The 12,171-nt window shown below is 46.1% G+C and overlaps 1 protein-coding gene across 4 annotated transcripts in view; it reads left to right on the top strand.

Moving 5' to 3' along the window:
- Positions 1-12,171, top strand: part of HLCS (holocarboxylase synthetase) — a 194,352-nt gene that overhangs the window by 29,105 nt on the left and 153,076 nt on the right. For all 4 annotated transcript variants that reach the window (XM_081029111.1, XM_081029110.1, XM_081029109.1 and 1 more), the window contains exons 4-5: positions 917-1,842; positions 6,609-6,791. In XM_081029111.1, the coding sequence (XP_080885237.1) occupies positions 917-1,842; positions 6,609-6,791 (1,109 nt within the window). The remainder of the gene's footprint in view (positions 1-916; positions 1,843-6,608; positions 6,792-12,171) is intronic.

Raw genomic sequence — 12,171 nt, 5'->3', positions numbered from 1 at the left:
AAAAATTAAAGAGAAGGGGAAAGTGAAGGGGAATAAAAGGTCCAAATTTCCAAGTATAAAACAAGTAAGTCATGGGGATGTAATGTACAGTATGGGGAATACAGTCAATAATATTGTGATAGCATGGTACAGTGTCAGATGGTTGCTGGACTTATCACGGTGATCACTTCTTTAGGTATATAAATGTTGAATAACGATGGTATACCCCGAAACTAATATAATGTTGTATGTTAGCTATGTTTTTAATAAAAATCTTGAAAAATAAAAGCAGGCTTTCTGTGTCTGTGAAAGTCTTCATTTGTATCTTGAGCAAATGAGTGTCACTTACCAGCTCTGGAAATTTGTGTAAATCACTTAATTTCCCCATTTGCCATGTGCCTGTGCCTAATACCATGTAAGCTGTGTTGCAGGTGCTCAATGAATGTTTTTTGAATCAATGACTGTAAACTTATATTTCAGTCCTGAGATAAGATGCTGGACAGACCCTTCTCCTGGGTTGATCCTATGAAGTGTCCCGGTAGTGACTTTTCCTTGGGGTGTATTTGGAGAGACTTTAGATGTGTGCCTTTTTTCTTTCTTAGTTTCGTTATCCAATAGAAGATTGACACGTAAGAAATTGAATGTACAAGTACGTAGGCAAAATGATGTCTCTGAATCTCACTTTCCTCACCAGTCAATGAAAGGATCTGAGGTTTTTCTGTGTCTTATGGGATGGTCAGGGGCACGTCCTAGCAAGCAGGAGCAATGATGTGGTACCACAGAATGCCACAGAGTTGAGGTGGGGACATAGGTGGGAGCCGTGCACGCGGCTGCCGGGAATGTGAGGCTGAGAGTTCAGCGTGGGCCATGAGGTTTGAACTGAGCTGCATGACAAACTGGAAGAGTTGACTGAGTGTCCTTTCTGCCTGTGCTTTAGCTGTGTACCTGCAGGACTCTGCTCTGAAGGAACTTAAGGACCAAGCCGCAAACGAGCCAGCTCGAATCCAGTGGCGGAACCCCGAATCTTCTGTGGAGCGTGAGCCGGAGCCAGACGTTATGGAGCACGTGGACAAAGCTGACCCTAAGGTTCTTGGTGCAGAACTGACCCAGGGAAAAGGCGGGGCCTCTGGGGGCGAGTCTGCTGGGGAGCCCAGCGAGCTCTGTCACCTCCATCTGTCTAGTTGCCACAAGTGCTTAGAGCTTGAGAAAATCACCATTGAATCCGTCAAGTTTGCATCTGCAGAGAACATTCCAGATCTTCCCTACGATCCTAGGAGCAGTTTGGAGGGTGTTGCTGATGCCACCTGCCTGGAGAGAGAAGGGAGAATCAACCTTGTGGGAAAGGCACCCAATATCCTCATCTATGTGGGCTGTGACTCGCAGGAAGCCCAGGACAGGTTCCAGCAGGTCTGGTCTGTCCTGGCTGACTGTGTGGACGCCGACAGCTACACGCTGTACCACCTGCCGGGGCAGAGTGCTCTCAGAGACCCGTGGGCCGACAATTGTCTGTTGTTGGTCATTGCCAGCAGGGAGTCTATTCCCGAAGACCTGCACCAGAAGTTCATGGCCTATCTTTCTCAGGGAGGGAAGGTGTTGGGCCTGTGTTCCCCCTTCACGTTTGCTGGCTTCCAGGTGACACGCAAGGATGCACTGCAGGACACAGTCCAGAACTTGGTTTTCTCCAAGGCTGACCAGAGCCAGGTGAAGCTCAACATCCTGAGCAGTGGCTGCGTTTATCACGAGGGCCCCGGGGAGCGGCTCAGCCTGGGCAAGCTCCGGGGCCACCTGGAGAATGAGGACAGGGACAAGCTGGTTGTGCAAGTGCCTTTTGGAACACATGGAGGAGAAGCTGTTCTTTGCCAGGTACGGAGGCAGGTGCCCAGGTAATGGTCTCTGGGTATCTGACGGGGAACACGCCGTTTGTGGCTGCACGTGGAAGGTTGGAGGATCTGCTCTGCGGGGTACTTTTGACCTTTGGCTGGGAGTTATTTCTGATGGTGAGTAGACGGTTTAGACCAGGGCTTTCCTGTTGCCTGAATATCCCGTCTAACCAAAATACTCGTGATGGAGGAACGTGGCAGAAGGTGTTTTGGCTAATTTAGGATTGCTGGTTAACCAAGGATTAGTCGGAAAATTCTTTCTTGTTTTGATCTGTACTGGTAATAATCCTCCTAAAATACATTAGTCCACTCTCTTGTCTTAAAGCACACTCTGGTTAATATAATTGAACCTTTATTGATAGTTAATATAATCAAACCTTTATTGAATGCGTTGGGGTGGTGATTCCAAAGGTTAGGAAGCATCACTTGAAAAGTATTATAATTGATGTCCAGGGTTTCCATAAATGCTCCTAACTAGGAAGCAGTGAGTGTTGGAAATGTCTTCAAAGTCTCAATCCCTTCCTCTTGGTTTGTCACTCTGAAAATCTAAGCACTAAGAAAAATTTCAAATAAGAAACTGTTGAAGTGATTTAGATTTAGGGCGTATTCATATGTAGGTAAGAAAAAAACGGAAAGGGAGACAAAGGAAAAGGCTACTTGTTTCCCGTCCTTTGGTGGTCCTTTAGCTCAACTGCTGGAATTTTTTTCCTCCCCTTGTCCTTTTAGTTTTTGTTTGTTTGTTTAAGAAAGCGGCAGCAGGAGAGACTTTTGGAATTCCTGATCATTTACTGCAAATCGTTTAATGGTTTAGGGCAAAAGTTGCTGTTGGAGTGAGATGAACACTCGTCCTTAAGGACTGATCATTTAATGAAACAACTAAGCACATACAGATATTTTGTCCACAATTGTTCCCAGGATGAGTGTAACAGATTTCGTTTTATTATGGGAATCTTTTCATTGAGTTAGAGAACTGTTTCTTTTTTGTTGTTGTTGTTTGTTTTCATTTCGTGTGCAGTGTCTCTTTCCAGCCCTCCCAAGTCGCAGGTTTTCTGACTAAACATTCTTTAAAGGTTTAGGTTTGTTTCCTTACCATTTCCCACTCATTTGTTCTTAAGCTAATACTCAGCTAAAGATGCATATAATTAAGAAATCTGGTCCCTCAGACAGATGGACATGGACAAACTAGTCAGGATTCCTATAGAGGCTGCAAACCACATGAATTCATTTTTGGAGACCTAATAAATGTTCGTCTCATCTTTTTTTCTGCAAATACAGTAACTATAGTAACTGCATTCTCAGAAAATCCACTTAAAAACCCGACTTCCTAGGGCCGTATTTCAGTTTTGAACAGCAAATTTTAGCACCCTGGTCAACAGACTTGTACGCCTTGTACGCCACATTGATTTGGCGCTGCTGCGACCCGTTTCTCTGAGTTACACAGCAAGTCTGCTTGCTGCCCCATTTAAATTGACCCCATTACTCTCATAAAATTTGATACTGCATGCTTTGCTCTAGAAAAAAGGCAATATGAGGCAGCTCCAGAAATCAGATTCAGAGGATTAGAAAGTCACTTCTGATTCTAAATGACTTCCAGTCTCTGTGACAGGGTCGCTGTGTTCTCCTCAGGCCTGTGTCACTGCGATACCTCGCCACCGAGACCAACCAATAAATACTATCACAGGCTGGTTAGTTTCCTCTTTCCTTATTCAATTTCATAGCCTTTATCTTTGAAATAAGTCGAGCAATGACGTAACCCAGTAAGAGGGTGAAATAGTCCCAGGGGAAACCACTGCTGCGCAGAGGGCTGCGGTCTGCCGGCCAAGGGGCTGTGTAGTCATCTTTTGCCATCCGTCATCAGCAAGAAAAAGGAAATTGTATAATACTTGCTGTACTGATCAGGTTTGCAGGGCAAATTAACGCTGTGGATTAATTCTGACATCGGATTATCAAGTGGGCCAGGAGTTTGGCATGAAGTTGTCCAAATAAAATCTCTAAAATGGATTTAAAAATATTTGTTTTCAAACATCTGATATTAATTTTATTTATCTGATTAAAAATTTTTTCCATTACAGTTGACATATAATATTATATTAGTTTTAGGCATACAGCGTAGTGATTAGATGTTTATATCACTTATGAAGTGATCGCCCTGGGAAGTCTAGTACCCTACCGGCACCATGCAAAAATATATTTCTTTCTTATTTAACTTAGCACACGGGGAAGTGGTTCTGCTTTCATAGCAGTTTCTCCACCGTGGCACTCGCCATTTGGGGCCAGATCCTTCTTTGCCAGGGGGTCAGCCTCTGCACTGTAGGCTATTAGCGCTACTTACTGGATGCCAGTAGCACCCCCTCCTCGTACTGCCTTTTTTGTGAGTGGGGTCATTTGAATTCTGCCTTTGGGTCTGGTCAAAAAGACTTCATTTTATTTATTTATTTTTTTAAACATTTAACCCGGCTCTGAGACTTGTTTTTTTTTAATTTTTTTTTTTTTTAAATTGGGGAATATTGGAGAACAGTGAGTTTCTCCAGGGCTCATTAGCCCCACATAGTTGTCCTTCAATCTAGTTGTGGAGGGCGCAGCTCAGATCCAAGTCCGGTTGCCATTTTCAATCTTTAGTCGCAGGGGGCACAGCCCACCATCCCATGCGGGAATTGAACCGGCAACCTTGTTGTTGAGAGTTCGCGCTCTAACCAACTGAGCCATCCGGCCACCCCTCCAGGAACTCAGCGGCTGCTCATTGTTTTCAATCTAGTTGTGGAGGGTGCAGCTCACTGGCCCGTGTGGGAATCAAACCAGCAACCCTGTTGTTCAGAGCTCATGCTCCAACCAACTGAGCCATCCGGCTGCCGCAAAAAGCCTTCATTTTAAAAGAAGCCAAGTTCTAGAAGTGGGCCCATCACTATGGTAACAGCATTGCAGCCAGAGGACGAGACACTGGTCAGACCCCACAGGGGACCAGGAGTGCAAACCCCGCGTGAACACACTCTGCCATTCAGTCCTGTGAAGGGAGGTGCTGAGCCAGCGGGGGCTGCTCTTCTCGCTTTCTCTTGGCAGCTGACCAGTGTGCTCCTCACACAATGTAAGTGGCTGTCTTTTCCCTTCTCTTGTGGAACTCCCGCTGGAGTCCTGGGAAGGAGGCCAGCCCTCCTTTTCCTCCTCGGAGTGTCTCATGTGACAGCAAGTTCAGCGCACCCCACTGGGTGTGCTGCTGGGCTCTGTGTGTTCACTCAGCCCAGGGAGGGCATGTGCCATTGGTCACGCTCGCCCCTCTCCCTGGGGCCTAGGTGGGCCTAGAGCCTCGCTCATTTGACTTCTGCCGCCTGTAAGGGGCAATCTCTAGGATAGCCACGTGCCCACGTGAGTTAAACGTGAGCTGCTGTTATACTGGCGACCCACACAGCCCTGGCTTTGTCCACTGGGGAGGAGATGACACATTTAGGGTAAGATCGTGCAGTAGGAGAGAGACTCAGTAGATTCCCATTCCTTACAAGATTTCGTTCTTCTGCTTGCTCTTCTCTTCAGGGCTTTAGAGGAGAGACCCGCCTGCTGCTGGGGCCGGGCTGCTTGGTTGGGGGTGAGGCAGGGGGCCCCTATAGCATGGGGCCGTGGTGGACACTGCTCTACCCACTTGTCAGGTTGGGCTCCACTTTCAACAGCTGGACCATTTGGACAGTACATGTGGACAGTATTTCTGGCTTGGTGAAGGCTTGGGTGGGAATTGGGAGATTTTAAGTTGCCTAAACGCTGGCACCATGCTTTTTATTTTCATAATGCTCCTTCACCATCAGGTCGGGAGCTCTGCGTACAGCCGAAACCCATAGCTGACCCCTGGCCCTAGCAAAACAATTCAGCAAACACAGTCAGGTTGCTCTCCTGCGTACTCAGTATTCTGGCACCTTCCAGGCTCCAACGCCCAGTTAAAATCTGATCTCAAGAGAGCTCCAAGTTCCAGTACGTCCCTCCATACCAAAACGCAGACCTTTCATGGATAGGTGGGGCTGTTTTAATTTTCACTGGGCAGTAAAACCTGAACTAAATGCATGAAGTTCCTGATCTTAAAATTCAGTCAGGTGAAGAAGGAAGGTGGGGCAGCCTTTCTGGGGTCCCCCCAAACCCACTCATCTATTTTAATTCCTGCAAACACTGAAAACAGGGCTTGAGGCTGCTCTGCTCCCTGGTGTTGCTTTCCGGTAGTTACTCCTTACACGTAGGGAGAGGGGCGTTTCAGGCCTGACCCATGTGCCTTCCTGAGTTTAGTAAAGACTTTATACCATGTTTCCCTGAAAAATAAGACCTAACTGGAAAATAAGCCCTATCATGATTTTTTAAAGATGACATCTCCTGAACATAAGCCCTAATGCTTCTTTTGGAGCAAAACTTAATGTAAGACGCCGTCTTATTTTCGGGGAAACACGGTAGTTGGGATCTCAGCACAACCATATTTCTAAGTGTTTTGGTTGCATCACTAAGTTAAGGGACTTGCCCAAGAATGATCAGTGATACAAGTTGGGACCTGGAAAGAGTTTGATTTCTATTCCAGGGTCATTTCCACAGCGGCTTCCCAGCCTGACAGCCACTTGAATAGGCTCTTTTGAATCTTTTCATTGCTTGTCATTACTTTCCAAAGTTTACATCCTGTGGATAATGAGGAAGATTCATGTTCAAGTTTTCAGAAACACTCGTAAAGACGCTATTTCTCGGTGTCTCTCAGCGCCCCCGGTTTAGAGTGGTGTCTCTCTCCCGCAGGTGTACTTGGAACTACCTCCCAGCTCATCAATAGTGAAAACTCAAGAGGATTTTAATCTGCTGAAGTCCAGCAATAGTGGAAGATACGAAGTCCTTAAGGAGATCCTGACCACCCTCGGCCTAAGCTGTGACATAAAACAAGTTCCTGCCTTAACGCCTCTTCACCTACTGTGGGCGACGGAGGTGAGTGTGTGCTCTCCAGCTGCCCTTCTCAGAACGGCCCCCCTCTTCCTCACTCGGCCATGGCAGTGGGTTCGACTTTGATTTTCTTTTTCTCATTTGACCTCAGGACAATCTTAAAGATGTCCAAGTATAACGGACATTTTTGGTGTTTGTGTGAAAGAGAGGGGAATGAGGACTACTAATGTTTAGAAGGTGTTATGTGTTAAGGTTCGGGCCCTTCCCACTTTGGGGGAAAAAGGGTCACAGTTTTATGTGTCAAGAGTGTATTTGCATTTGGGATGAAAACCCTTTGTTTTGATTTGGGTCTTTCTCTGCAAACCTTGGGAAGGGAAAATCCCGTTTTGTTTCAGTTGTGCTCACGTCTGCCATCTTGTGGCGAAGGGGGCTCTGGATTTCAGTTTATACTTTTTAGTTGTGTCTAACGGGATAATGCCTATTGAGGTGGGGCTGTATGTGGGAATTTTCCTGGCCTTGTGTTTGCATTTGATGCCTCTGGTTGATACCTGGTTTGGGCAGGTTTCCAGATTCTCCAAGTGTGTCTTCTTGCTAATCCCTTTGCTTTGCCAAGCTGTCAATTTCTTATTAATCGTGGCAAATTATTTTGTGGGCCTGTTTCTGTTGTCTCTCCTAAATAGGGAAATTGGTGAGTTGGGGGACATAACTGTGTAGATTCAGCAAATGCCTAATAGTCCAGGTGACTCGAAACACCAAAGTTACCTGTTTTCCCTTGAAAAGAACACAGCACACTTCCTACCCCATCCTTTTAGAAGATGAGGAACTCTGCTTTGGGTATGCTCCATCTCTTAGCAAACGGAGTGTGCAGGGCAGAGCAGAGTAGAGCTGTGAGCTCTGAGTGAGCTGTGCTCATGTGGAAGAGACAGATAGAAAATCTGGAGCATTCAGGGTTAGGAGATTTTATAGCATTATGAGAGGACTAGATGAGAGATGTGAAAGTTCTGTGTAAATTATATTATTTAAAAGATAGTACGACTATTTATAATAACATTAGATCGTTGGGAGGTTGAGTAAGTTACAAGCAGCTAAGATTTCTCACAAGTGCCTGGTGCTATAAGTGATGTTTTTAATTTTAAAAGTTAATAATCAAGCAGTAGATGCTTTTTTTGTTGTTCATTTAAGAAACATTCTTTTATTGCATTCTCATTACACCGTGTTTAGCCAGCTGGCATTCTTCTTAATGGGTGGGTGCTCGTTAGCATTAATGGTTTGACTTTTGTTTGCACCTTCGTCTCAGGAAATCAAAGCTCCACTTCATTTATCTGTTTATGTGTTCAGTTAATACAAGAAAAAGCATCCCCTCTGTTTGGTGACTTACAAAAAAGTAGCAAAATAAAGCTTGTCCTCAGAGCTTCAACTCTCATTGATGACCCCCCAACAGGCCTCCCTGTGGAGGGATGGAGCAGAGCCACATGGGTAAGGGTTACTGGTCCCCAGGGGAAGCGTGTGTGACTGTCACTCTCACAGACCTTCTCTCTCCCTCCTTCCCACGTGGGGAGGGCCGAGGCTGGACATGGGAGGAGGTGCCTGTCTGCTCCAAGGTCAGAGAACAAGACAGACCCACACTTGCCCTTGACCGAGCCCTTGAGCTTTCCTGTAGCTCTGACCATGCTGGTCTTGGGACTTGCACCTTCTGACTCTTGCACATAACAGTGGAGAAGAAAGGGTCACCTCAGGTTATTCTCTATGAGCAGAAGTTTGGAACTCAAGGCTTTTCCTGTCTTCTTTAGGATGGGTAACCTGCAATACCTAACGCTTTGTATTGGGCATCTCCTTATATTAAAATACACAGTAGAAGCTTCATATTTTTGTTTTTCTGTCTTCTAAAACTGCCTGGGGGGAAGTGGGGGAATCATTTCCCCCTATTGATTGGTAACTGCTAATCACAAACCATGAGAATGAAATGCTGAAACAAATTAAAGCAGATATTTGTTCTGTATACACATACACAAATATTCCACACAGACTCCAAGCCAACCAAAGCCCTCATTACATATTAACGTTGGAAAAGAGTAATTTTCAGCAATGTTCATTTCTCTTTTCGGGTCCTCCATTTGGTCTGGCTGGTCCTGGACAGCTCTACTGTGGGCTACTTTCTCCTCTAAGTGCTTCTCCCCGAATTCTGTTTCACTTTGGGAGCCCAAGGAACTGAGTGAGTGTAGGACCGCTGTGTATACCCTCATTTCTTAGTGCTTAGGAACTCCTCTCGGAGCACGTGTGTCTGCCATTGAAGGAAAGGTAAGAATTTAGGATTTTAGAGTTTGTTGTCCTGGAATAAAGTTCTCTAAAGGATTATCATGAGAATGAGTGTGCAGGTAGCTACTTACCCACTGGGACAGTCTTTCTGGGGGCAGCTGGGTAACTCTTCCTGTTCTTCTGATGCCAAAGAAGAGACATGTTAGAACATCTTGTCATTAATGCCGGTGGCTCAATAATTATAGATATAGATGATGGATCGGGACTGGAATGCTTTCTGTTTGCTTTTTTCTTTCCTGCTGCCTTCTCATTGGTCCCCATGGAATTAGGTTACGTGGAGAGGACCTTGGCATCCGGGATCCTGTGATGTGATAGTTCCATGGCCCGTCCTTGTTCGTCACCTGCCTCACAGATGCCGGCGCTGGCGCTCTGCTTCCAAAAAATACTCTGTGCTGTTGGGGATCAAAGATCTCTCACCACACGGTGTCGCTGCTGAGCTAGGCTGCCTGGTGAACAGCGGCCCTGGAATTGTGAAGCAGTTCAGACATTTAATTTTTTTCTCTCGACATCAATTTCACGTAGTATAATTTAGTAGTTTTCCGTGATACTGGTGGCACTTTGTTTTGGTTCTGTAGAGATTATTTCAGTGTCACAGTTAATAATATTCATCTTTCATTAAACATTTACTTGTACTAGGTACTATTACAGGATGGAATATGAAAGAACAAAATATACATACTGGTTATCTAAATAGTTTTACGGCTTACCAGCTGTGTTTATACAGTTTGGTGCCTAGACACTCGCTCTTTATAGCCTGTAGCACAGAAGATTTATGAGGTACCGATGTGCTTCCATATTACTGCGATATGAATGAAAAAGCATAGCACGGCGATCCAAGTCGAAAACACACCCAAAGTACAGTCGAGCCTTAGCGGTTGCTAGGGGTGTGCTCTGAGACCCAGACACCACAGCAGCATGTGGTTTCCGCGGTAAAATCCAGTCACGTATGACTTCATGGCATCACCGCACGTGACGTGAAGAGGAAGCAGGGCTCTGCCTGGGTGCAGATCTGGTAGGCCAGCAGGACTTCCTCCCTGAGCTGGGTCTTCCTGTTTCATAGACCTTCCCGGGGGCAGGATGGAAATTCGGGTGCCTGGGAGGGGCTACATCAAAGTGAACCAATAAAACACACGAGCCCCTATATCCTAGAAAAAAGCCTGGAAGGATACACAGTATATGTAGATATAGGGCTTATTTTTGGGTGGTGGGCTAAAGGGTGATTTTTAATAAGCTTTTACCACTTTCTTTGTATTTTCCAAATTTTCTATAATGTACATGTATCATTGTTACAACAAGCAAAACCCGTTATTAAAAAATTAAAAAGCAAATTACTCTGTGTCAGTAGACTTGGAAGGCGTTCCGTAAATGGTCAAAGCTTGAATAAGAGGCAAGGAGTCTCCTCTAGATATTGATGTTTTATTTAATGCTCGACACCTATATTAATTGTTTAAAAAGCATTGGTTTTGATAGTAAGTGATGTGATGCTGTCACATAACACGCATGCGTCTCTGGGCCTCAGCTGTCCCTCGGCGCCCTTGGGTGGAAGGTTCTACTGGCTCCTCATTGGGGTGCCCCAGCCCTGCTTGGATGTAGCAGTGTCTGGACAGAACCCCTTGGGCTGTTGTTTCTCTCAGAGGACCACATGTGTGCTGCCATCACACGGTGAGTCCTTTCGAGCAGAGAACTTCCTTCCAGGAGCTACATGCTGGGCCATCCGGTTCTGTGGAGCGAGGTTCCGGGGCGGCTCCTACCCCGACCTCCTGCCTCTGGTGGTGATGGGAAGTTAGCAGGAAGACAGCTCCCCTGTGGACATGAGTGTGTTTGTGAGTGGCCCTGATTTTACAGAAAAAAACGGTACTTTGTCTTGCAGAACCTAAAGTCCAGTTGAGAAACTCACCGTCTTATGTCCTTTTCTGGGCTCCGTTTCCATTTTGATCTCTGCCAGGGAAATGGCAGTGAGGGAGATGGCAGCGGGGTTGGTGGACAGGCCAGGATGGGAACCTGAACGCAGGATGACCTCAGCGTTCTCAGCCTCCTCCAGAGCCAGGTCCCTTTCCATCCCCCAGTGCAGCTGCAGGAAGAGGGCGGGCCTGCACCACCCTTTTGGGGAGCTTAGCATGGCCCCTTAACCTGGGGTGTCCCTGCTCCGGTCTGTGGAGCTCGGGGTTCTTTCAGAAACTCCAAAGTAGGGGTTCTCTGGGGCATTCCTTGCGGCTGGTGGCTAAACGTGGAGGCGACCCAAGAGAGAAGCAGGCAGGATGTTGGTAGCTGTCCTGCTAGAGGGTATGTGGTTCCTTTGCCTGGGGTGGGGGGAGGGTCAAGGTGTAACTGTAACAAGAAGTGACAACTGGGTTTGTTATGAAAGCAACTGGCCCCAAATCACCCTGCTGTGTGCGCGTAACTGTGGTCGTGTGGGAGCTGTGGGGTGGATCATATATGCTTAAAAACAAAAACTAGTATTTCATTGCATTCTGATTCAACCCCAAATTATTTGCCATGAAACCTTTTGCTGTACTTCCGTCCCCCTTCCCCCCCAAAACCCCACCAGGTATTGTCCATAACGCTGTCTTTGATACTTGGAAAGGTGTCAGCAAATTCCTGTACAGGCTCATCCACCCAGGGAGTTACTTATCTGATGTTGGTTGCTTTATGAAGAAACAGCCTAAATCATCCCATATGGTTTTTATTCCTCCCTTCTTTTACTGACCACTTCATTTAGCAAACATTGCACGCCTACTAAGTGTGAGACCTCGCTGCGGAAGTTTCTGGAAAACAAGAGATAATGTCTCATTTCATGGCATGCTTTATAGTTAACCAAGTGCCTTCACGTGTGTCATGCTCTCATCTGGTCCCACAGTAGCCCTGAGCGGAGGCGGTGGGGCAGGGAGGGCTCCTCACCCCTCAGAAGAGCAGCCTGGGTTGTGGAGTTAATTAGAATTCTACAATTAAAAACAATATTTGCTTTTCATTTTTTTAGCTTAGTATTTGGTATGGCATGCTCCCCCCACCCCTTAATCCTGGTTCTGAATCTTGAATATACAGTGAGGGAAACTTCTAGTGTTACTCTGAAATACAGCTTAAAAACCAACTTTTAGAGATCCAAATTAGA

Source organism: Rhinolophus hipposideros (assembly GCF_964194185.1).
Source record: "Rhinolophus hipposideros genome assembly, chromosome: 2".
Taxonomy (NCBI): Eukaryota; Metazoa; Chordata; class Mammalia; order Chiroptera; family Rhinolophidae; genus Rhinolophus; species Rhinolophus hipposideros.
This window is presented reverse-complemented; position numbering and strand designations above follow the sequence as displayed.